This window comes from Anolis sagrei, chromosome 6, assembly GCF_037176765.1.
Source record: "Anolis sagrei isolate rAnoSag1 chromosome 6, rAnoSag1.mat, whole genome shotgun sequence".
In the NCBI taxonomy this organism is placed as follows: domain Eukaryota; kingdom Metazoa; phylum Chordata; class Lepidosauria; order Squamata; family Dactyloidae; genus Anolis; species Anolis sagrei.
In genome coordinates, this window is record NC_090026.1 from 60,555,818 (window position 1) to 60,583,151 (window position 27,334).

Below are 27,334 nucleotides of genomic sequence, written 5' to 3' on the forward strand. Positions count from 1 at the left end.
GTATTTTCTGATGGTCATGGGGATTCCATGTGGGAAGTTTGAGCCAATTCTATCAGTGGAGTTCAGAATGTGCTTTGATTGTAATGAACTATAAATCCCAGCAACTACAACTCCCAAAAATCAAGGTCTATTTTCCCCAGGCTCCACCAGTGTTCACATTTGCGCATATGGAGTATTGGTGCAAGTTTGGTCCAGATCCACCATTGCGTGAGTCCACAGTGCTCTCTGGATATAGGTGAACTATAACTCTCAAACTCAAGGTCAATCCCCACCAAACCCTTCCAGTGTTTTCCATTGGTCATGGGAGTTCTGTGTGGCAAATTAAGTTCAAATCAATCGCTGGTGGAGTTCAGAATGCTCTTTGATTGTAGGTGAACTATAAATCCCAGCAACTACAACTCCCAAATGACAAAATCAATCATCCCCCAACCCCACTAGCATTTACATGTGGGTGCATTGGGTATTTATGCCCAGTTGTAAATATCATAATGTAAATATCAGATATACATCTTGCATATCTGATATTTACATTAGGATTTATAACAGTAGTAAAATGACTGTTATGAAGTAGCAACAAAAACAATGTTATGGTTGGGGGTCACCACAACATGAGGGACTGTATTAAGGGGTCACGGCATTAGGAAGGTTGAGAACCACTGTCCTAGGAAGTAATATGGGAATCATGTGAACTTGTTTGCAGTGTTTGTCTGGTTAACTTTTCTTCAGTATTCTTTGGAGAGGAAAGAATTGTGGAGATTTGGCAGATCATATGAACACTCACCCAAGCATCCATAGCTATACTAGTTAAACAATTTTATTCTAACTGAATATGGAAGATTTTGTTAGCTGCAAGATAGACCTCTCTTGAGGGCTAAAACATCAACTTTTTGGAGCAACTGATTGTGGAGTGTGATGTGGAATTGAGATGAAGAGAGAAAGGAACTAGGAAAACTAGTTCTTTGGATAGTTTGACTTCAATAGGAAAATGCTGACCATACACGGAACCTATTAACCAGGGAAGCATCCATGTTATCATCCGTGCATGTTTCTCCCTCTGTCCCAGTTTCTAAAACAGTTTTGTATCTGCTTTTTGATTGCCAATAATTGGGGTCAAAAATAAGATTAGCATAAGCTTACAGATGCCATTTGAGTTTTAAAAATCTGATAGAATGGCTAACATATAAGGAGAGAGAAAAGTTTGGGGTTGATCTTGATGATATAACGGTTCAGGCCATGATCTCCATGATCGCATCTCCTTCTATGAATTGGCACGAGCTCTAAGATCTTCTGGAGAGGCCCCCCTCTCGGTCCCACTACTGTCTCAAGCATGGTTAGTGGAGACAAGAAAGAGGGCCTTCTCAGTGGTGGCCCCCCATCTCTGGAATGCCCTTCCAAGGGAATTAAGACAGGCCCCATCCCTCCCCTTCTTTCGTAAGAGCTTGAAGACCTGGTGGTTTCAACAAGCCTTTGAAAATGACCAGTTCTAACTCAGCCCCACACATTGTCTAATACAGCCTTATTCTTCCTACCAGTTACCCAGATTCTTTCCTCTTATTGGCCCCGGAATGAACAGCCACAGGCCCATACCTAATATTATTGTTGCCTGCCATAGCATTGCACTTAATTCCCGGGCCCCCTAGAATTTTTGCGCTTGCACAAATCTTGGCCCAGCCTTTAAAATTTTTAATTGCCTTGAACAGGCAGGATTACTTTTAATATATGTGTGTTATGGCGACAATTTTTATGCTTCTATTTTGTTTGTTAATCTTATGGTTATGTTGTTTTTACTCTGTATGTTTTGTGATGTTGCTTGGGAACTGCTCTGAATCCCCTCGGGGAGATGGAGCGGTATACAAATAAATTATTATTATTATTATTATTATTATTATTATTATTATTATTATTAGCTTCTGTCTTCTGAGTTACCAAGCTGGGGTTAGATTATGGCTCATGGTCACTTCTGAATAGTTTCAGAATCTTATGAATGTCTTTATCTTTGTTAACTATGATTTCAGGGCTGTACTTTAACACTTATAATTTGTTGTGTGTTGAACTAATAGGGATCTCTACATCATCCAGTACCAGGTCCAGGTCCTGACAGTGCAAGACCAAGTGTAAGTTGAAGTGGAGAGGCTGCGCTATTACCATTCATACAGAAAGTTTATAGGTGAAGGACATGTGGGCATTGTCCCTCTCTCATGAAAACCTGTGTTCAAGTAATACCAAACCAGGGAGGAGGGGGAGAGGGTGTTAGTATACTTTCTGGCTTTGTTCAGGCTAAGTGGATTCATTGTCCCATGGTGAAGTGATCAGCATTAAATACCAAGAATACTTCTTCTGGCCAACCAAAATGCAGAAAATACACCATGTAGGCTTTCAAATCTTCACAGGCTTTTTCATGAAACTCCTTTTAATGATGAAGCCACTGAATCTTTGAAAGCATGCATTATGCATTTTCTGAATTTTGGTTGTGTATTTTGGATTTTGGCTACCCCAATTATGAGTTGTTGTAGATTTTTTCGGACTGTGTGGCCATGGTCTAGAGGCATTCTCTCCTGACGTTTTGCCTGCATCTATGGCAAGCATCCTCAGAGGTAGTGAGGTCTGTTGAAACTAGGAAAAAGGGTTTATATATCTGTGGTCCCTATGTATACATGTCCACAGCTGCATGGTACACGGTAGACTCCTGCAGAAGTGAGAGGATCCCTCTTGTCCTTGCTGAACATAGCATTTGTTGGATTTTCTTGGTGGGTCTGTAGATAGTTTGTACATAGGGACCACCAAACGCAGCATTGCCCCAACACGAATCAAGGAACATGAAAGGCACTGCAGACTACTTCAACCAGAGAAGTCAGCCATAGCAGAGCACCTGATGAACCAACCTGGACACAACATTTTATTTGAGAACACAGAAATGCTGGACCACTCTCACAACCACCATGTCAGACTACACAGAGAAGCCATTGAAATACACAAGCATGTGGACAATTTCAACAGAAAGGAGGAAACCATGAAAATGAACAAAATCTTGCTACCAGTATTAAAAAAAACTATAAAATTGCAACAGCACAACAACAGAGAGGAAACAAACAAGGACATCTAATTACCTCTCAACAAAAGTTTGCTCCAGGCACAGTCAGCCCATTTTATGCTAATCAAGGTGGTCAGTTGAAACATTCACACCTAGTTCCAACAGACCTCACTACCTCTGAGAATGCTTGCCATAGATGCAGGCGAAACGTCAGGAGAGAATGCCTCTAGACCATGGCCATACAACCCGAAAAAACCTACAACAACCCAGTGATTCCGGCCATGAAAGCCTTCGACTACCCCAATTATATTTCAAAGAAAGCTTGTTCATGGGGAGTTATGCAGATGATTATTATAGAACAAATCACATCAGTACAGTGGGTCTTCTCTAGTTATAATTTACAATTGGATTCAGTTCTACATACCTATTTTTTTAAAAACCTACACACTTATTAAAAACTAAGATGGCACCTAAATAGCCCTCAAAATTGGTGAATAACAAATTTTGAAATAGTGTTCTAATTTTAATAATTTCTAATGAAGTAATCAAATAATTTCCATCATGTTTCCTAATTTTTAAGTCCTTATATTTTGTATCTAGTATAAAAAGGAAGAAAATATTCCCATATATCAACCATGACGTAGCAAGAGTTAAAATGAATGATGTCAAAGTAAGTGCCATATCTCATTAAAGACCTTATCATACAGGCCACCACAGTTGCCACAGATAATGGCAAATCCAGCGGTGCCTGTCGGGAGGTATGGGGAACCCTCGCCCCATGACCTGCATCACCTGACCCGCCCGTTGCCCCATTTCATGGGGGGAAGCATCGGCTGCCCACACAGTAAGCTTTCTATGTTGCCGCAGCGGCCAGATGTACCAGTTCTGAAGCTGACGGGAACTTTAGGAGGGTCTTCCCCCGGAGGAGGGACCCTGGGACTCCACCAAAGAGGGATCGCTACTTTGGCGAGCTAGAGAAACCTGATTTCAGCAATTTAATTAAATTAAAAATTCAAAATAAACCTCACCAAAGTTGAAGAAGCGGCACTGAGGTGTTTTTATTAGTGATTCAGCTGAAAAGAATCCAATGTAGCAATCATTCGCCTACAGAGCATGTGGTTACAGAGATCAGAGGCATTTTTATAGGAATTTACAGATTTGAAAGTTTCAAAACTCCTGCTTCCTGCCCTCCGCCCAGCTCGCTGGTGATTGGCTGGCCGGATAACAGCTAGGAGGAGACTCGGCCGTCCTCCCCTCGCCAGGACCAATCACAGGGCTCCTCCGCTATGCGGGAGCCTATCAGGAAGCTCCCACCGCTCTGGCGCTTCAGCGAATCAGGAAGAGGGAGGCAGGACGGAAAAGAAACAAAGCGTCTATGATAGGATTATGGAATTCCAATGTCCTGAGTTTCCTGCGTCCGGGAAATTGACCAGCTAGAGAAACCAACTTCTATTGTTATGTGATGGGTGGGTGATTGGTGTTGATTACTTGAGCTGGGTTTTCCTGCTATGATCAGATAAGGCACAAAGGTGAGGCTTGGGGTGGATGTTTGCTATGAAGAGTTTTGAATGAAGTAAACAAAGTTGGGGAAGGTGACCTCCCGAGAGTCATCTCGCTCCCATTGTGAAATGATCAAAAGGTTTGCCAAAGGAAATTCCAGTTTGACAGTCTCAACTCCAAAATCAAATAAGAATTTCAAGTTCTGTTGTCCATGCAAGAGTTCCAAGATATGGGGTTTTTGTGATCGCTGACTGCCCTTTTCAGCGCCAAAGGGCAACTTCCTCATTGGCTCCCCCTTCTCGAAGAGGGGAAGGGGGAAGGGGTTGGGTGCCAGGGCAAAAATAAGAAAAAATACATGGGGAAATATAGGAATCCAAAGAAATTCATATCAAGCATCCCTTCCCACCCCCTGCCCGCCAGAGAAATTGATTAAAATAATAATTTTAATAAAACATGTGTCCATAGTTCATACTGGGGAAGTTCAGGTGTGAAAATGAGTTCTTTAGAGCCAAAAAGAAATTGAAGAAAGTCCAACAGTCACAAAAGGGTGCTTGATGATCTCCACTGAGCCAAGGAATGGATTCTTGCAGCGCCAAGATCAAGCTGGCCCTTAGTCCTTGGGAAACTATAACTTCCTCCAAGGACTGGGACCCCATGGCCAGGCTCTTCCCTGAAACCCTCATGGGGTCCTTGTTGTTGCTAGTGTCTTGGCAAATTGACCAAAACTTAACCCCTTTGTGCAGTCTGGTATTTATTTATTTATTTCACAGTTTTCTATACCGAGCTTCTCAACCTCATTGAGGGACTCAGCCCGGTTTCCAGCCATAAAAACATATACACTCATTAAAATATCATATATCACAATTACAAAAACAACTTTAAAAACACTATATATAAAACTACAGTGGTCAGTCGTCCTATTAAGATGGATCTACATCAACTTCCATCCAGGGTCCTATGGTGTTGTCTCATTCATCGAAGGCCTGACTCCACAGCCACGTCTTCACCCGTTTCCTAAATGTTAGGATGGATGGGGCGGTTCTGGCCTCCAGAGGGAGAGAGTTCCAAAGTCGCGGGGCCACCACCGAGAAGGCCCTGTCCCTCATTCCCACCAGGCGCGCTTGCGAGGCCGGTGGGACCGAGAGCAGGGCCTCTCCAGACGATCTTAGTAGTCTTGATGGTACGTAGGGGAGAATACGTTCGGAGAGGTAAACAGGGCCGGAGTCGTTTAGGGCTTTATAGGTCAACACCAGCACTTTGAATTGTGCTCGGAAGCTAATTGGCAGCCAGTGGAGCTGGCGTAACAGCGGAGTGGTGTGTTCCCTGTACCCAGCCCCCGTTAGTAATCTGGCTGCCGCGCGTTGGACTTGCTGCAGCTTCCGGGCAGTCTTCAAAGGCAACCCCACATAGAGAGCGTTGCAGTAGTCTAAGCGGGATGTAACCAAAGCGTGTACTACCGTGGCCAAGTCAGCCCTCCCAAGGTACGGATGCAACTGCCGCACAAGTTTTAATTGTGCAAATGCTCCCCTGACCACCGCTGAGACCTGGGGTTCCAGGCTCAGCGATGAATCCAGGAGAAATCCCAGACTGCGTACCTGAACTTTCAGGGGGAGTGTGACCCCGTCCAGCACAGGCCGTAACCCCGTACCCTGTTCGGTCTTACGACTGACCAGGAGTACCTCTGTCTTGTCTGGATTTAGTTTCAATATGTTGTCCCTCATCTAGTCCGAGACAGCGGCCAAGCACCGGTTCATGACCTGAACAGCCTCCTTAGTGGTAGGTGGTACCCTTGCCCTTTGCAGAACTATAAGTTACCATTCCTTATGGGGGGGGGGGACATGCTCGACTTCAGTTCCGCTATACTTTAGCCATGGAACACCTCCGGAAGTAGTATTGTGTTGTGATATGGAATCCGGCAGGCTCTGTGGTTAAACAATTGCTGGACCAGTGTATGCCATTGAAACGAGCCCTGTTTGATGAGGTCATCAGAAAGCATACATTTGTCCTCAGTAAAATTTGAGACTGCTTTTAATCTGAATTATTATTCATGAGAAGTTAAATATTTTCATTTGGAAGACACTGTTCTACCAGTTATTTCAGACATTGCTTTATTCAAGGGCATGTAAAATTATCTGTGGAAGTGCATGGTAATAGACAAAACAGCAAGCTTTCAAAGACAAGCAACTTCAAATCAATACATGAAATTCAGCCTTCCTCACCTCTGCAGTTCAAGTGGCATCTATTTGTGCTTCAAGTGTACTGCCCTTACGATTCCTTTGTTTGCTTTCTCCTCCTCATTAGAACAATGCCTTCTTCCAAATGTGCATGCATACTCTGCTCTCTGATTCCTTTTTCCAGTTTCAAACTTTCTAGATTCCAGGGTTATGGCTTCTCCTATTACCTTTCCGTAGGCATTTTGCCTGCTATGGAAAAAAATCCATTCATTTTGCTTTACCATGATATCAATGCAGCCTAAGACATTACTATAGGCTTCACTCCTTTTGCAGGAAGAATTTTTTTTCACCCTAAGGGCTGCATTCCAATCCTAGGAAGGCGTCAGGAGTTACTTCTCATATGTAACCTCCAAGTGACAGGGTCAAAGTGAGATTCTTTCCTATTCAAAAAGCAAGTGTGTTGTATTTGTTTGAATATTGGATAGGGTCCTAGGAAATCCAGGTTCATGTCCCTGCTGAGCCACTGAACTCACTGGGTGTCACACTTGTTCATACTAGTCATAGGATCAAAGAGTTGGAAGAGACCTCATGGGCCATCCAGTCCAACCCCCTGTCAAGAAGCAGGAATATTGCATTCAAATCACCCCTGACAGATGGCCATCCAGCCTCTGTTTAAAAGCTTCCAAAGAAGGAGCCTCCACCACACTCTGGGGTAGAGAGTTCCACTGCTGAACGGCTCTCACAGTCAGGAAGTTCTTCCTCATGTTCAGATGGAATCTCCTCTCTTGTACTTTGAAGCCATTGCTCCGCGACCTAGTCTCCAGGGAAGCAGAAAACAAGCTTGCTCCCTCCTCCCTGTGGCTTCCTCTCACATATTTATACATGACTATCATCTCTCCTCTCAGCCTTCTCTTCTTCAGGCTAAACATGCCCAGCTCCTTAAGCCACTCCTCATAGGGCTTGCTCTCCAGACCCTTGATCATTTTAGTTGCCCTCCTCTGGACACATTCCAGCTTGTCAATATCTCTCTCGAATTGTGGTGCCCAGAATTGGACACAATATTCCAGGTGTGGTCTAACCAAAGCAGAATAGAGGGGTAGCATGACTTCCCTAGATCTAGACACTATGCTCCTATTGATGCAGGCCAAAATCCCATTGGCTTTTTTTGCCGCCACATCACATTGTTGGCTCATGTTTAACTTGTTGTCCACGAGGACTCCAAGATCTTTTTCACACGTACTGCTCTCGAGCCAGGCATTGTCCCCCATTTTGTATCTTTGCATTTCGTTTTTCCTGCCAAAGTGGAGTATATTGCATTTGTCACTGTTGAACTTCATTTTGTTAGTTTTGGCCCATCTCTCTAATCTGTCAAGATCGTTTTGAATCCTGCTCCTGTCCTCTGGAGTATTGGCTATCCCTCCCAATTTGGTGTCGTCTGCAAACTTGATGATCATGCCTTCAAACCCTTCATCTAAGTCATTAATAAAGATGTTGAACAGGACCGGGCCCAGGACGGAACCCTGCGGCACTCCACTCGTCACTTCTTTCCAGGATGAAGAGGAAGCATTGGTGAGCACCCTCTGGGTTCGTCCATTTAACCAATTACAGATCCACCTCACCGTAGTTTTGCCTAGCCCACATTGGACTAGTTTCCTTGCCAGAAGGTCATGGGGGACCTTGTTGAAGGCCTTACTGAAATCCAGGTGCGCTACATCCACGGCATTCCCTGCATCTATCCAGCTTGTAACTCTATTGAAAAAAGAGATCAGATTAGTCTGACATGACTTGTTTTTGATAAATCCATGTTGACTATTAGCAATGACTGCATTTGTTTCTAAGTGATTGCAGACCACTTCCTTAACAATCTTTTCCAGAATCTTGCCTGGTATTGATGTGAGGCTGACCGGATGGTAATTGTTTGGGTCATCCTTTTTTCCCTTCTTGAAGATTGGGACCGCAATGGCCCTCCTCCAGTCTGCTGGAACTTCTCCCGTTCTCCAAGAACTCTCAAAGATGATTGCCAATGGTTCCGGAAAGTTCCTTCAGTACTCTTGGGTGTAGTTGATCTGGCCCTGGGGACTTGAATTCATTTAGAGCGGCCAGGTAGTCTCAAGACCCTTCTATGCCATCTTGAATTCATTGAAAAGAGTGGGATAGAAATCCAACAAAACAACTATAAGAGATAGTGAGGTCTTGTTTGTCCCCAAATCATATGAGAAAGGGATTCAAGAAAGACTACTGAAATGGAACAGAAAAAAGGTGACCTTTCTTACATTCACATTTTCAAGATTCTTATTTCTTTTGTAACTTCTGCCCCCACAGTACTCATCACATATTATTATTATTATTATTATTATTATTATTATTATTAAACTTTATTTATACCCCACCATCTCCATCTCCCCAAGAGGACTCGTGGCAGCTTACATGAGGCCATGCTTATTTACCATCCTTATTTCCTCTAGACCAGTGGTTCCCAACCTTTGCTCTTCCAGGTGTTTTGGACCTCAGCTTCCATAATTCCTAACAGCTGTTAAGATGGCTGGGATTTCTGGGAGTTGAAGTACAAAACAACTGGCAGACCAAAGGTTTCTTTCTCCAACATCTTTCTCAACTGGGAAAAGGCAGAATGAGACCAGTTAGGCCAGTAGCTCTCATTCTGGAGTCATTTTCCTTCTCTTTTCGTGGCTCCATTCCGGCCCGGCCCAGCTTACTTATCTGAACGTATCTCTCTCTACGTTCCACCTCGTAATTTAAGATCTACTGGGGAGGCCCTGGTCTCAGTTCCACAAGCTTCTCAATCACGTCTGGTGGTGACGAGGGACAGGGCCTTCTCGGTGGTGACCCCCGCTTGTGGAATTCACTCCCCAGTGAGATTAGATCTGCATCCTCCCTCCTTACTTTTACGGAAAAAAAACTAAAGACATGGTTTTGGAGCCAGGCCTTTGGCTAGTGGGCACTGCAGCACTTTAGGCACTGAACTCACAGAATCGTAGAATCAAAGAGTTGGAAGAGACCTCATGGGCCATCCAGTCCAACCCCCTGCCAAGAAGCAGGAATATTGCATTCAAATCACCCCTGACAGATGGCCATCCAGCCTCTGCTTAAAAGCTTCCAAAGAAGGAGCCTCCACCACACTCCGGGGCAGAGAGTTCCACTGCTGAACGGCTCTCACAGTCAGGAAGTTCTTCCTAATGTTCTGATGGAATCTCCTCTCTTGTAGTTTGAAGCCATTGTTCCGCGTCCTAGTCTCCAAGGAAGCAGAAAACAAGCTTGCTCCCTCCTCCCTGTGGCTTCCTCTCACATATTTATACATGGCTATCATATCTCCTCTCAGCCTTCTCTTCTTCAGGCTAAACATGCCCAGTTCCCTAAGCCGCTCCTCATAGGGCTTGTTCTCCAGACCCTTGATCATTTTAGTCGCCCTCCTCTGGACACATTCCAGCTTGTCAATATCTCTCTTGAATTGTGGTGCCCAGAATTGGACACAATATTCCAGATGTGGTCTAACCAAAGCAGAATAGAGGGGTAGCATTACTTCCTTAGATCTAGACATTATGCTCCTATTGATGCAGGCCAAAATCCCATTGGCTTTTTTTGCCGCCACATCACATTGTCGGCTCATGTTTAACTTGTTGTCCACGAGGACTCCAAGATCTTTTTCACACGTACTGCTCTCGAGCCAGGCGTCCCCCATTCTGTATCTTTGCATTTCATTTTTTCTGCCAAAGTGGAGTATCTTGCATTTGTCACTGTTGAACTTCATTTTGTTAGTTTTGGCCCATCTCTCTAATCTGTCAAGATCGTTTTGAATTCTGCTCCTGTCCTCTGGACTATTGGCTATCCCTCCCAATTTGGTGTCGTCTGCAAACTTGATGATCATGCCTTCTAGCCCTTCATCTAAGTCATTAATAAAGATGTTGAACAGGACCGGGCCCAGGACGGAACCCTGCGGCACTCCACTTGTCACTTCTTTCCAAGATGAAGAGGAAGCATTAGTGAGCACTCTCTGTGTTCGTCCACTTAACCAATTACAGATCCACCTCACCGTAGTTTTGCCTAGCCCACATTGGACTAGTTTCCTTGCCAGAAGGTCATGGGGGACTTGTCGAAGGCCTTACTGAAATCCAGGTACGCTACATCCACGGCATTCCCCGCATCTACCCAGCTTGTAGCTCTATCGAAGAAAGAGATCAGATTAGTCTGACATGACTTGTTTTTGATAAATCCATGTTGACTATTAGCGATGACTGCATTTGTTTCTAAGTGATTGCAGACCGCTTCCTTAACAATCTTTTCCAGAATCTTGCCCGGTATCGACGTGAGGCTGACCGGACGGTAATTGTTTGGGTCATCCTTTTTTCCCTTCTTGAAGATTGGGACCACATTGGCCCTCCTCCAATCTGCTGGAACTTCTCCCGTTCTCCAAGAACTCTCAAAGATGGTTGCGAATGGTTCCGAAATGACTTCCGCTAGTTCGTTCAATACTCTGGGGTGTAGTTGATCTGGCCCTGGGGACTTGAACTCATTAAGAGCGGCCAGGTATTCCTGGACGACTTCTTTCCCAATTTGGGGTTGGATGTCCTCCAATCCCTCATCCACTCCATCTTGCTGAGGTTGAAGACTCTCTTTTTGTGAGAAGACCGAGGCAAAGAAGGCATTAAGTAGTTCTGCCTTTTCCCTATCCCCTGTCAGCATTGCCCCATCTTCTCCGCGAAGAGGTCCTATCGCCTCCTTGTTTTTCCTTTTTCTACTGACATAAGAATAGAAGCCCTTTTTATTGTTTTTAATGTTCCTGGCAAGTCTGAGCTCGTTTTTTGCTTTAGCCTTGCGGATCTTTTCCCTACAGGTGTTGGCTATTTGTTTGAATTCTTCTTTGGTGATTTCTCCCTTTTTCCACTTCTTGTGCATGTCTCTTTTGTGTCTTAGCACAGTTAGAAGTTCTTTGGACATCCATTCTGGCTTCTTTGCACTTGTCCTATTTTTTCTCTTTGTTGGCACGGTTTGCAATTGCGCCTTGAGTATTTCACTCTTGAGAAATTCCCATCCATCCGTAACTCCCTTGTCTTTTAGTATCTGTGTCCACGGAATGCTGCTCAGTGTTTCCTTCATTTTTTGGAAATCAGCTCTCCTAAAGTCCAAAATGCGGGTTTGACTTGTCTTAGTTTCGGCCTTCCTTTGTACCTCAAATTGCAGGAGCACATGGTCACTTGCCCCTAAGGATCCTACCACTTCGACCGCATCGATCAGGCCCTCCGCATTTGTTAGGACAATAGGATTGTTATGAAAATTGGAAACGGCTATATGACTTGTGATTATGTGATCTGTTCTATGTGATTATGTAATTTTAATTAATATCACTGTTTAATTGTTATGTAATAGGATGTTATGTTGTTGGTTTATATTGTTGTTATTGATACTGTTGGCATTGAATTGTTGCCTGTGTTAGCTGCCCTGAGTCCCCCCTTGAGGGTGGGAAGGGCGGGGTAGAAATGGTGTAAATAAATAAGAAATAAATGTAATGTTTAGGGGCCTGGATTGAGACAGTCCTTATGGTCAAAATGGGAAGACCTGATCATCCAAATTCAGCCTGTGTGTACTAGATTTCCTTCTATACCATACTGCATTACAGTAATTTGTTTTCATCCTTTCCTCTGCAGCTTCATCTGGTGGCTTTGAATACCCCGTTTTCTGGTGATATGCGAGCTGACTACCAGTGCTTTCAACAGGCCCGGGCTGCTGGGTTAACATCAACATACAGAGCTTTCCTGTCTTCACATCTTCAAGACCTTTTGACAGTTGTCAGAAAAACTGACCGATATCATTTGCCGATAGTTAACCTTAAGGTAAAACACATTTGTTTGCTTTCATTTATGAAATTCCAAGTGTTTCCAGTTTCAGCACACCTGGCATTGCATTCCCAACTAAAGGAATTATATACTACTAGCCATCCCCTGCCACGCGTTGCTGTGGCCCAGTCTGTGTATGTGTGTTTTGTGTGTGTATGTGTTTATGTGTGCAGGGGCGGCTCAACCCATTACGCAAAGTAAGCATTCGCAGTATAGTTGATTTTGCTCAGGGGCGTTCTTGAGGCGCTCTTGGGGGAAAATAGACCTTGACATATGCGAGTTGTAGTTACTGGGATGTATGTTGTTGTTGTTCATTCGTTCAGTCGTCTGCGACTCTTCGTGACCTCATGGACCAGTCCACGCCAGAGCTCCCTGTCGGCCGTTACCACTCCCAGCTCCCTCAAGGTCAGTCCAGTCACTTCAAGGATGCCGTCCATCCATCTTGCCCTTGGTCGGCCCCTCTTCCTTTTGCCTTCCACTTTTCCCAGCATAATTGTCTTCTCTAGGCTTTCCTGTCTCCTCATGATGTGACCAAAGTACTTCAACTTTGTCTCTAGTATCTTTCCCTCCAGTGAGCAGTCGGGCTTTATTTCCTGGAGGATGGACTGGTTGGATCTTCTCGCAGTCCAAGGCACTCTCAGAACTTTCCTCCAACACCACAGCTCAAAAGCATCGATCTTCCTTCGCTCAGCCTTCCCTAAGGTCCAGCTCTCACATCCATAGGTTACTACAGGGAATACCATGGCTTTTACTAGGCGGATCTTTGTTGCCAGTCTGACGTCTCTACTCTTTACTATTTTATCGAGATTGGACATTGCTCTCCTCCCAAGAAGTAAGCGTCTTCTGATTTCCTGGCCACAGTCTGCGTCTGCAGTAATCTTTGCACCTAGAAATACAAAGTCTGTCACGGCCTCCACGGTTTCTCCCTCTATTTTCCAGTTGTCAATCATTCTTGTTGCCATAATCTTGGTTTTTTTGACGTTTAGCTGCAACCCGGCTGTTGCGCTTTCTTCTTTCACCTTGATTAGAAGGCTCCTCAGCTCCTCCTCGCTTTCGGCCATCAGAGTGGTGTCATCTGCATATCTGAGGTTGTTAATGTTTCTTCCAGCAATTTTCACCCCAGCTTTGCATTCATCCAGTCCCGCACATCGCATGATGTGTTCTGCATACAAGTTAAAAAGGTTGGGTGAGAGTATGCAGCCTTGCCGTACGCCTTTCCCAATCTTGAACCAGTCTGTTGTTCCGTGGTCAGTTCTGACTGTTGCTACTTGGTCCTTGTACAGATTCCTCAGGAGAGAGACAAGGTGGCTTGGGATGCCCATCCCACTAAGAACTTGCCACAATTTATTATGATCCACACAGTCAAAGGCTTTAGAATAGTCAATGAAGCAGAAGTAGATGTTTTTCTGAAACTCCCTGCCTTTCTCCATTATCCAGCGGATATTGGCAATTTGGTCTCTCGTTCCTCTGCCTTTTCTAAACCCAGCTTGAACATCTGGCAACTCTCGCTCCATGTATTGCTGGAGTCTTCCTTGCAGGATCTTGAGCATTACCTTACTGGCATGAGAAATAAGGGCCACTGTACGGAAGTTTGAGCAGTCTTTCGCATTTCCCTTTTTTGGTATGGGGATATAAGTTGATTTTTTCCAGTCTGATGGCCATTCTTGTGTTTTCCATATTTGCTGGCAAATGGCATGCATCACCTTGACAGCATCATCTTTTAAGATTTTAAACAGTTCAGCTGGGATCCCGTCGTCTCCTGCTGCCTTGTTGTTAGCAATGCTTCTTAAGGCCCATTCCACCTCACTCCTCAGGATGTCTGGTTCTAATTCATTCACTACACCGTCAAAACTATCCTCAATATTATTATCCTTCCTATACAGATCTTCCGTATAGTCTCGCCACCTTCTCTTGATCTCTTCAGCTTCTGTTAGGTCCCTGCCATCTTTGTTTCTTATCATACCAATTTTTGCCTGAAATTTACCTCCAATGTTTCTAATTTTCTGGAAGAGGTCTCTTGTCCTTCCTATTCTGTTGTCTTCTTCCACTTCCATGCATTGCTTATTTAAAAATAGTTCCTTATCTCTTCTGGCTAACCTCTGGAATTGCGCATTTAACTGGGCATATCTCCCCTTATCCCTGTTTCTTTTTGCTTTCCTCCTTTCTTGGGCTACTTCCAGTGTCTCAAAATCAAAGAGCATTCTGAACTCCACTAATGATGGAATTGAACCAAATATGGCACACAGAACTCCCATGACGAACAGAAAATATATATCAGTGATTGGTTGGGAAGGGGGGCACCAATATACTGTTTGCTTACCATTGAAAATTACCTAGGGCTGCCTCTGTATGTGTGTGTATATGTGTGTGTGTGTGTGTGTGTATTTGTGTATTTGTGTTTATATGTGTACATGCATATTGTGTATATGTGTGTGCTTGTCTATATGAATATTTGTGTGAATATTTGTGTGTATGTGCAAGTGTATATGTATATATGCATTTATATGTATGTGTGTGTATATTTTTGTGTGTTTGTGCATATATATATATGTGTGTGTATGAATATGTGCATGTGTATATGTATATGTGTGTATTTGTATATGTATATATGGTGTATTTTTGGGGGGGTTTAAGTCTGTTCCGCTGGGGTTTTGGGTGTGGGTTTGTTTGTGTGTGTTTTAGGGGTGATGGACACTCGTTGGATTGTTAGGTGTCAATTGTTAGGTTTCATGTCAATTGGTCAAGTGGTTTTTGAGTTATGTTAATCCCACAAACGAACATTACATTTTTATTTATATAAATATTATTATTACTCTTATTTTCTGCTGAGAACTGACACAAAAATTGGTGGGAAAGCATAAGAGGAAAAACAAATGTCAGATAAAATTGGCTAGATCCTGTAAAGGTACACAAATAAATTAGTACAATTGCATCAGATATTGTAACTGATGTTCTCCTAGACATGAGTCAACAAGTGATCCTGAAGCCAGGTGCATGACTTATGACAGGCATGTATTGTACAATTGGGTTGTAAAATTGGGTTGGACCGACTGGCCCTTGTGATTCTATGATCCAACACTATCTAATACATCCAACACTATGATTCTATTATTCCTCTCCATGAAGAGGTGGCTGCATATAATCTTTGAACACATCTACCACTGCCATTCTATCACACTTTCTGTGCAGGTACAGCTGTACCAGGAGCTCCAATTTTGTTTGCTTTGCATTGAATGTTTGTTGGAGTCCTAAGTTTCAGGGACTCTGCAGATAGGTGGCTTCTTTTGGCTGCAATCATGGGGCAAGCCACCTGTCAATTATAGTTAGGTTCCCTGGTCCCGCCCCCTTTTGGGTTTTTGGAGGGAATAGGAGCTTTTTTGGGTTCAGTCCACACAGAGAAGCTTTTCATGCAGGACATATTACCAAGAGCTCCTGTAGAAAGCTTTGTCTTCTACGGCTTGGCTGGGGAGATATACAGCCCACAGCTTGGCCGGGGTTATACAGCCCTACACCTCCTTTGCTGAAGGACTTCAGTCAGCCATCACAGAAGCCTGAATTCTTTTCCCCTGGAAGTCTACAAAGCTCTGCTTGGTAAGGGTATCTCACGGAAGCCAGAAGCAGTTGGTACCGGGTGTAGGGGCTCCACGCAAAGAAAGACTGCCCAGATTAGAAGTTAAGGATTTCCCCATTAGTTAAAATACCAGTCATGAAGATAGTGCCTGTTCCCTGTGGACAAGGTTGAAAGAGCCAATAGACTGTTAAGAAAGCCTAAAAGTGCCTGTTTGTTTTCATTAATAAAGAACTTTGTTGAACTTTTAAGCAATCTAAAGACTCTGTTTTAAGAAAATCCAAGGGCCTTTAATCTGAGGCAGCCCCGGCGTCCCGTTGGGCACACGGAATTTATGTCCTGTCTACAGTCTTATGCACAGGCCCAGCGTGCGACAGCACACTTTCATTTTACTTTATAGTTCATGGGGAAAAAACAGGGCCCATAGCAGTGGAAAAGGGGGAGAGTAGGAACCGGGGCAAACTGGGAATTGGATGGGAGAACTCACAAGTACACTTTCTTTCACCATTTTGGACTGTTCTTTGGGTAAATGGTCTGTCAACTGTAGAGCTGGCTGCAGTTTCTACACATTGTGAGTCGTGGTCGAATTTCAGAGAGAGAGAAAAATCATAAGCAAGTAAGAAGCAGATAAATGCAACCCCAAAACCTTGGAATGAGAAATAGACCCAGATTTTAGAACAAAACTAAACAAAGTATTTAATATTATGACAAGAAATAATGCTGAATGTTCACTTAATTTGAAGAGTTTCACTCATTTTTCCCCAACAGGGCGAAATATTGTTCAATAATTGGGAGGCAATTTTCTCCGGCAAAGGAGGTCAGTTTGACCTCCGGATTCCAATATACTCCTTTGATGGCAGAAATGTCTTCACAGATCCAGCCTGGTAAGTTTACCTTCACATTTTAATGATTTTAACAGCTGCATATGTACCAAGATGGGACAGTTTAGTCTGTTCCAGAACCTACACAAAATTAAGATTTCAAGTTGGGTATCCTGTGCCATTTTTACTGAACAGTTTTTTTTAAAAAAAAATCTCTTGAAATTTCAACCATTTGACAATGCAACTTTGTGGGTATTTTTAATAAACAAAATATTTACAACCAAAAAGCTCCCAGCAAATGGAATGCTTTTGAGGGCGAACAAATTGAAGTTGAATCCAGACAAGACAGAGGTCCTCCTGGTCAGTTGAGCCACCCCTAGGGTCACAACCAGGGGCGGCTCAACCCATTACGCAAAGTAAGCATTTGCAGTATAGTTGATTTTGCCCAGGGGCGCTCTGGGGGGGGGGGAATAGAACTTGACATATGCGAGTTGTAGTTACTGGGATGTATAGTTCACTTACAATCAAAGAACATTCTAAACTCCACCAATGCTGGAATTGAACCAAATATGACAAATAAAACTCCCACAACAAACAGAAAATATATATCAGTGATTGGTGAGGGGGGGGGGGGCAAATACTGTTTGCTTACCGTTGAAAATTATTTAGGGCCGCCTCTAGTCACAACCTGTGCTGGATGGGGTTACACTCCCCTTGAAGGCACAGGTTCGCAGCTTGGGGGTCCTCCTGGACTCATCACTGAACCTGGAATCCCAGGTTGCAGCAGTGCCCAGGGGAGCTTTCGCACAATTAAAACTTGTGCACCAGCTGCGCTGTACCTTGGGAAGTTAGACTTGGCCACGGTGGTCCACGCTCTTGTTACATCTAGGATAGACTACTGCAACACACTCTACATGAGGTTGCCTTTGAAGACTGCTCAGAAGCTTCAAATAGTCCAACGAGAGGCAGCCATGTTAATAACTAGGGCGGCATACAGGAAGCATACAACTCCCATGTTACGCCAGCTCCATTGATGCCAGTTTGCTCCCAGGAACAATTCAAAGTGCTGGCTTTGGCTTATAAAGCCCTAAACGGCCCCGGCCCAAATTACCTGTCCGAACGCATCTCTCCCTATGAACCATCGTGGAGATTAAGATCCTCCGGGGAGGCCCTGCTTTCTGTCCCGCCATTGTCACAGGTACGATTGGTGGGGACGAAAGACAGGGCCTTCTCAGTGATTGCTCCCCGGCTATGGAACTCCCTTCCTGGTGAGATCAGATCGCCCCCTCCCTCCTGTCCTTTAGAAGGATGGTAAAAACTTGGCTGTGGGACCAAGGTTTCGGGACAGGTCAGTAAAGCGGCAATAGAAAAGATGACCAGGCCAATTAGATTTTACACGGATGACTAGGACGGTTTTAAATGGTGTATTTTAATATTTTGATAAATGTTTTTAATATTTATGTAGGTATATAAGAATTTGTGTCCCGGCATTGAATGTTTGCTGTATATATGCTGTGCTCCGCCCTGAGTCCCCTTCGGGGTGAGAAGGGTGGATGTTGAAATTAATTTCACAATTCAGCAGCAGATCAGTTGCACAACTTCAGCGCTTTCCAGTAGCTTCTTCCTGCACAGTATTTTCAGTCAACTACTCCCACAAACTGCAGTCACTCTGGAACACTTGAGCACATGCCCGGCCATTGTCAGTTTTACCATTGTCTTTCCCCCAGTCTAGATGACATTACAAACTTACCACAGCACACAGTTATATCTTGTCTTAGCAGACAGGTTCTTTTAATCAATTACATAGAGCCTTCGACGAACAGCATCACAGCACAAGGAGAGAAAATACACTGTACATGACTTCCTTATATACAATTCTGTACCTTTACACATAGCAATCTCTGATTGGTTCCCAACTCATTAACTTAACTCAGACCCAGGATTACATCACTCACAATCACCTGGACTAGGCCAGAACACATTCCCCAAATGATTCCCAATATACAGTTAATGCATGACTCAGCATTTCCAATAGAAGCCCATTAGCAGTGCATGACTCAGCTATATTACATTACATTGTAATGTTTTAAATAAATAAATAAATAAATGGACCAAAGAAGATGACCTATCACTCAAGGCCTCCAGGCCAAATGTAGCCCACCATGTCATTTTCTTTGGCTCACATCAGTAGACATCATGATTAGAGTTTTTTTAATGCATATTTTGTTTTGTTAATTTTATGGTTATGTTGTTTTACTTTGTATGTTCTATGATTTTTTACCTGGGAACCGCTCTGAGTCCCCTCGGGGAGATATAGCGGTATATAAATAAAGGTATTATTATTATTATTATTATTATTATTATTATTATAGAGTTGATGGGGGTTGTGATACAGTAAAATCTGGAAGGCTACAATTAGTTCTATTTAGTTAAGACAGTGGGGTTTGAATGTAGATACAAAGCTTGCCAATATTATGTCTGACATTAAAAGGCCTTTTAACCTTTCCCCAACCTCAGAGCCACAATTCTTGTTGGGTTGCAGTAACTATTATCCCACATAATCAAAAGTGACCAGAGTTCCCATTCAGTAATATCTGGGAATCCAAATTGGGTAAAAACTAAAGAGCATTGCCACTATGTAATACACACACATACACATTTGGCCCTTTGTATCCACGGATTCTCTGTCTACGGGTTTCAAGGCAACCATAAGGCTGATGTGGCTCTTGATGAAAATGAGTTTGACACCCCACACTAAAATCTGCCACAATTGGGGATCAGAGTCACGAGGTGTGATTATAATGCTAGAAATACTTCTAGCATCATAAAATAAACCAAAACTACTTGTCCCCCCACCTCAGGAAAAAAAAAACTATGTAAAAGAACTGTACTCTAAAAACGATCTTTCTCTTACCACCCCCCTACTTCCTTTGAAACCCAATATTGTGAGAAAAGTGAGATACCGGTGAATAAATAATAATAATAATAATAATCATCATCATCATCTTTATTTATACCCCACCACCATCTCCCCAATGGGGACTCGGGGTGGCTTACATGAGGCCAAGCCCAAACAACAAATGACAGCAAAATACGAGGGGTATTTTTTAAGTAAGGTCCGTTTGAACATAAGTACACAACAAAAGTTTATTTCAAAAAAGTAAATTTATTTTCAGAAAGTACATACTTCACTCTATTTTTCGACATAGTTGCCAAGTTTGTTCAAACACTTATCATACCTCTGAACCAATTTTAAAATACCCTCTTCATAAAAACTTGCCGCCTGCTCCGATAACCAAGAGTTCACTGTAATCAAAGAAGGGCGACCGGAGCAGTCCTCATCATGGACGTTGTCACGGCCATCTTTGAATTGTCGTACCCACTTACGCACTTTGCTTTCACTCATAACCGTATCACCGTACACTTCACAAATCTGTCGATGAATTTCTGCAGCAGGCAGGTTCCTTGCTGACAAAAACCGTATCACTGAGCGAACCTCACATGCAGCGGGTCAGTTGATAGTCTTAAACATTTTTAAAGCACAGAGCAGAACCGTACAGGATAGCTACAGAGCGGAAACTGAGCACAGTTTTTCCCGATGCATGCCGGTACATGACGCACGCGCTCGTTGCAGTATGCGCGCAAACTACTAGTGTCTACAACAAAACGGACCTTACTTTAAAAATACCCTTCGTAAAACCAAAATTGAAAATGCAAACAATAAACATCAACATAATGATTACACAAACCATATGAATGCATAACGATATAAAATTACAATAAAAACAATCACAGTGAAAATGGGCGGGCTACATGTAATGATTAAAAGAAAAACTAAGTAAAAACTGATTAAAAACTTGGGTGAGATAAAGGAGAAGCAGGTTATTTGTGGAGGGGGGGGGGGTCATTAAAACGGGAGTTGTGGAACCAAACTTTCCCACAAGGGGAAGGGGGTTGTATGCTCCAATGACAAAACATTGAGGCTAAGCAATAGTGTGAGGTTGTATACCTACTCACCAAAGGTGCAGCGGAAGAGCCAGGTTTTAAGGTGCTTCTTAAAGGCTTTCCTAATCTCTCCAGGTAATTAATTCCTCCTTTACCACAGTTTGCTGAATGAACATTACATTAATTCATATCTGACATGAAATGTATAGTTAAAATAGTGTCAATAACTGCAAGAATTTTAAAACATTCTTCTATCTTTAGGCCTCAAAAAATCATCTGGCATGGTTCAAGTCCACACGGAATACGACAAATTAGTAACTACTGTGAAGCCTGGAGGACAGCAGATCTTGCTGTGATGGGACAAGCATCACCTCTGCAGTCTGGAAAGCTTTTGGATCAAAAAGCATATAGCTGTAGCAACAGGTTTATTGTCCTTTGTATTGAAAACAGCTATATCTCAGATTTACAAAGGAAATGATCTTTTCCTCCGACCCATGAAAATGTAATGTTTAATTATAATTTTGAAATGATGTAAATATTGTACTTTTAAAAAAGATACTAACCAAAGAAAGCATACCTCAGTTCAGAATCCTATTCCAAGATGGTGAAATTCATTTTTACAAAACATTCCAGCCCACGCAGAAGCTTGGTAAGAGATTAGTAAGGATAAATAAACATATAGAAGTGTCCAAGGCCCCTTCTACACTGCCATATAATCCAGGTTATTGAAGCAGATAATCCACATGATCTGCTTTGAGCTGGATTATATGAGCCTACACTGCCATTTAATCCAGTTCAAAAAAGATAGTCTAGATTTTATATGGCAGGGTAGAAAGGGCCTGAGCCATATGGCACTTGTCAGTGTTATAAGCCTGGTTGGGCTAGTTCCTAAATGTTATTGTGCAGATATCAGGTGTGGTGTGCAAGCAAAATAGATCACTCCCATTGGTGCTGTGGCTCTGCAACATTTGCGTGGAGTAAAGAAGAGTGTCATCTGTGCTGTAGCCCATAGGTTTCCATAAACATTTCTGCTGCTGTTGTTCATTCATTCAGTCGTTTCCGACTCTTCGTGATTTCATGGACCAGTCCATGCCAGAGCTCCCTGTCAGTCGTCACCACCCCCAGCTCCTTCAAGGTCAATCCAGTCACTTTTTTTTGTTTCATTATATTTTTACTTGAGAAGAGAAAATACAGTTATATAGACATATACTATACATTTCCTTCTCTTTTATTTACATTCACCCCTGTGCTCCCCTTCTCCAGAGCCATCTCTTTTCTTAAAGTCCCACCAAAAATCAGTTCTTCATTTGGAGGTAAATTCCTATCTTCTTTTTCCAATAATTTTTCTAGAATTTTTCTCCAGATACTTTCAAAGTCATTTTTTTTACATAATCCCTTCTTTACTTTTAAGTTTGATGTTAGCTTATCGTTCAGTGCCATTTTCCAGACTTTTTTATACCATTCATTAATCTGTATTTTCATTGCCCCTTTCCAATATTTTGCACTTAATAATCTAGCTGCTGTTAATAGCATGTCTATTATTTTTTCCCTCTTATCTTTCCCATCCTCTTTTTTAATTAAAAGTAATATTTCTGCTGGATTCCTCCTAATTTTTATATCCACGATATTTTCTATTTCTGTTATAACCAATTCCCAAAAATCTTTTACATATTTGCAGTCCCACCACATATGCATGTAGGTTCCAATTTCTTGGCATCCTTGCCAACATTTTTCATTATTGTTCTTATTTATAATATTTAACCTTCTTGGTGTTAAATACCATTTCCAAATTAGTTTTTAATAATTTTCTTTTATTCTAATTTACATGTTTTTAAGTGTCTTGTTTTCCATATCTCTTCCCATTCTTTTTCAGTTATCATTGTTCCTACTTCCTCCTCCCATAATTCTCTTAATGTTAATCTTTTCTTTTTCCTGTGTCTTTAATTAGTATTTTATATATTTTACTTGTTGTTTCTTTTAATTGCTTGCCATTTTCTCTTTTTAATTCTTTTATTATCAATTCCTCAAACGGTGTTAGTTGTTTCCCAGTTTTATTTCGGACTCACCAATTGTTATTCCATTTTTCTAACTGAATCCAATGGAGCCAAGAAATGTTTATTCCTCTCAATTCTTTTCTCATATTTACCTTTTCCATTTTACATTCTATCCAATTTCCTACCCTTTTTAGTTCCCTTTTTTCTAATTCTTTATCTAAAGTTCCTTTTAGTACCTTTGAGAAATCTTTTTCCATCATTATTGGTGTTACGACCAAATTCTTATTGATTAGTTGTCCTTTATACTTGCTCCATATTTCCATTATATTTCTTAATGATATATTTCCAATCTGTTTTATCTCTTTCTTTGAAATTTCCTTAAAGAATATGTTGTCCTTTCTCCACTCAATTGCCTTATTCCCTGCTTCCATCCATTCCAAACCATCTCCATCCATCATCTTTTCTACTACATATCTTAATTGGTTTGCCTCATAATATTTTTGTATATTCGGTAAGCCTAATCCTCCTTCTTTTGGGGGGGGTCAATCCAGTCATTTCAAGGATGCCATCCATCCATCTTGCCCTTGGTTGGCCCCTCTTCCTTTTTCCTTCCATTTCCCCCAGCATAATTGTCTTCTCTAAGTTTTCCTTTCTTCTCATGATGTGGCCAAAGTACTTCATCTTGGCCTCAACTATTCTTCCCTCCAATGAGCAGTCAGGCTTTATTTCTTGAAGTATGGACTGGTTCTGCTAGATTAAATAATATTGAATTTTACTAGCTCCTGTATTTTCTTGTCCCAGTTGCAGACAAACCCTAGCTCAGGGTGCAAAAAGCTCTACCAGGTTCACCTGGTGAGATTTTGATCTTCTTTGAAATTTTTGATCTTTTTCCTTTTGTGGGAATCATGGATCTGGAGACTGCAGATCCAGAAGGCCCACTGTATCAATGGGTCATATCGGAAAATGTTCCAAGACACTCCTTTTCTTTCCAAACCAGCTTGCTGTAAAACATGGGAAATGGAGAAGTTATTATCCAAAATGCTCTTGGACATGTGAGAGTTGTGTATAATTGTGCAAAACCTGGTCTAAAAAAAAAAGGAGGCAATTAAAAAAACTGAAATGTTTTTGTTTCTCTAAAATCTTCCTGATGCAAACAAACCTCATCCTTAAATATTTGCACACAGGAAGTATTTGGAAGATGAATTTCACCCATATGGAAACAGAACCAGATGCATATTCTGGCATCCTGTGGTCTTTAAAGAAACTCGAACAGTGTTGAGAGAAAATTCTAACATGATCAGTGGTGGCTACTCTGAAGGACATATAATGCGCTCCTATGTACTCTGAGGGTTTTGGGGATCTCTCCTCTACAATGTTCTCCTCCACGAACCAAACAAAAAGCCTCTCCCAAAGCCTGATTTTGCTCTTGGTGCTACATAAAGTATTGCAGTTGAGGTGGGAGAAAATTAACAAGGACACACTACTGTGTGGATAGAACTGAGAAAAGTGATTTTCTTTAAGACAGTCACTTTCCTGTGTAACCAAAATGCAGGATGACTGTGTTTACTCGCTCACCGACTTCTCGTTTCTATGGAGTTCTCATTTCTTCAGAACTGTTGCTCAAACGATTGTTCAGAGAAACAGAATTGCCGACTGTTCCTCACAAAAACAGTATTATCATGTTTAGATGTTTGTCTTTTCTGAATTTTCTCATGGTGTATGTCAAAAAGCTATTCTCTTTGAATTGTCATACCATAATGCAATAATGCAATAGTCAGTTTTGAAATGTAAGCAAGTAGTTCTGTTCTTCAACAATCTCTCTGACTTTGTTGCCACCAAACCACTACTATAGTTTGTATGTTTAAAAGTCTACTACCAAAGTTCCTGTAATTTCTAACACATTTTTTTAAAATCTATGATGTAAAAATGTGAATTGCAGAACCATATTTCCATTTGAATCAACATAAAAACACCTTTCCCACCTTGTCTGTGACAGGTATTGGTGCTTTCACATTTTTGTAATTTTTCACATTAAAGAGCACTATAGAGTTGTACCGTTTTGTCATGTTTTCTTTCCATATAAATGTATAAGAAAAACACAAGTGGAACCAGATGAGAGGACAACAGAAAGACAACGGAACTACCACCCAGCACCATATCCTGCATTAGTGGTGCTTCCAAAACATCATTTAACTCATAGCTTTTTGTTTTGCTTTTGTTTGTGTTTTTGCGTGGCATTTTTTATTTTGTGTTTTGATTTTGCTCCCGAGTGTGCTTTCTCGGAAATTTAATTTATGTATTTATTTATTGCATTTTTTTTCGCGTCAGGAGCGACTTGAGAAACTGCAAGTCACTTCTGTTGTGAGAGAACTGGCCATCTGCAAGGACGTTGCCCAGGGGACACCTGGATGTTTTGATGTTTTACCATCCTTGTGGGAGACTTCTCTGATATCCCCACATGGGGAGCTGGAGCTGACAGAGGGAACCCATCTGCACTCTCCCCAGATTCGAACCTCCAACCTGTCAGTCTTCAGTCCTTCCGGCACAAGGGTTTAATCCATTTATAGCGTAGTTAAAGAGATATCTGGGCAGGGGGGAAACAAGGAATCCCACCTCTGCCACCAAAGCAAGGGATGATAAAATATTATAAATGACCGATGTTATTGGTAGTATTAGCCGCCACCACCTCAGCTTTACTGGTCTGAGGAACCAAAGGTGTGAAAGTGTTGTAGGTAAGGTGTGTTTGCCCTTGTTCTTCTATGGCTTCTTCACTGGCTGACTGGACTTTAAAAGTGCTTGACAAACTGAAGCTAACACCAGTTAAAAGTGAACTAGAAAAGGTTTATTGGACTTGGAACAAATATCACCTCATAGCATGAGGGGTACAGAAGCATAATTCAGTTGCAGAGACTTAGTTGGATTAAACAGTTAGTTCTACTGACCAAAAAGCTTTAAAAACTGTGAGTTTCCTTAAACACACTGTTCTATCCTTAGAAACAGTAACTCTTAGAGAACAGACTCCTGTCTGTCTCACACACAGGGCAATAAGATATCTTAAACTTCTCCTAAATTTAATAAGACAAAACTCTCTTTTACTGGTCCCCTCAACACAGTAAAACCCTAGCCTTTGTCTCAATCTTATTCCCTAACCTTAAGGCTCACTTTCTAGCTTTCTTTCCTGTCAGAACCCTATTTTAGCTTCCTCTCCTAAAATTCTATCCTTCTGTGTCTGATGTTAAGACACTTCTTCTGTCAAAAGCTGACAGCTTATTTCCCTCTCTCAACTGACTTCTCCCCTAATTGCTCTACCCAATCAGGAGTCGGCTTGACTCCTCCTCCTGCCTCTGCCTGTCTTTCAAGATGAAAGCTACTGATATTCAGGCTTCGGCCTGGTCGCCTAAAAGGTAGATTTCACTACACCATTGCACCACCGGGGGCTCCTTATTGCATTTACAGCCCTCCATACTTAAAACGGTTTATACAATCTATATACCGTATATTCCAGGGTACTAGATGACTTTTTAGGCATGTAAAACCTTATAAAATTTTGAGGGTCGTCTAGTACCCCGGGTATAAAATTAAAATAATAATAAAATTACCGGTAGAGCCAGAGACATCATGGCGGCAGGAAGAAGGAGAGCGGCCTGAGCAGAGCGGGAGGCCCTTCTGGAGGCAGCACAGGAAGCAGCCCAGAGACCCAGGGGCAACCGCACGCCAGGCGTAGAGGACAGAAAAGCTGGAAGGGTTTGGTGGGCATTGACCTGGAGTTTGGGAGTTGTAGTTCACCTACATCCAGAGAGTACTGTGGACTGAAACAATGATGGATTTGGACCAAACTTGGCACAAATACTCAATGTGCCCAAATGTGAACACTGGTGGAGTTTAAGGAAAATAGAACTTGACATTTGGGATGTGTAGTTGCTGGGATTTATAGTTCACCTGCAATAAAAGAGCACCAACGATAGAATTGGGCCAAACTTCCCATATAGAACCCCCATGACCAAAGAAAATACTATGTTTTCTGATGGTTTTTGGTGACCCCTCTGATGCCCTCTGGTGACCCCTCCAGAGGTCCCGACCCCCAGGTTGAGAAACATTGCTCTAATGCTTGCTGGAGCAATCAAGCAATTGGAGAAGGGAAGGGGGGAAGAAGAGTTGATGTGAGGAGTGGTAAGCAGTACACAGTGATCACTGCTCAGCCAAGGCCAAGAGGAGAAAGGTAAACGTGGCTGTCAAGCTGCTCCAGACCAGTTTGGTACCACTTAGTTAGTCATTAGGCAGCTCGGTGCCATTCCATGCCTGTGACACTGATCTGGAAGATCCCATTCAGGATCAGTATTGATGTATATAGCTCATGTAGATGGGCCCTTAATTGAATTGCAGGAGAAGGTATATCGGAATATGTTATAGTCACTTAATACAGTTGTGCATATTTTCCTTTTAGAATCATAG

General features: G+C 42.2%; 1 protein-coding gene across 1 annotated transcript in view; it reads left to right on the plus strand.

The window, feature by feature from the left end:
• The window catches only part of COL15A1 (collagen type XV alpha 1 chain), a 216,930-nt gene extending 191,994 nt beyond the window's left edge, over nt 1–24,936 (plus strand). The window contains exons 39-42 of the mRNA XM_067470147.1: nt 2,061–2,114; nt 12,366–12,551; nt 16,891–17,006; nt 21,150–24,936. Of these exons, the coding sequence (XP_067326248.1) occupies nt 2,061–2,114; nt 12,366–12,551; nt 16,891–17,006; nt 21,150–21,366 (573 nt within the window). The 3' untranslated portion in view covers nt 21,367–24,936. The remainder of the gene's footprint in view (nt 1–2,060; nt 2,115–12,365; nt 12,552–16,890; nt 17,007–21,149) is intronic.
• The last annotated feature ends 2,398 nt before the right edge of the window (nt 24,937–27,334 follow it).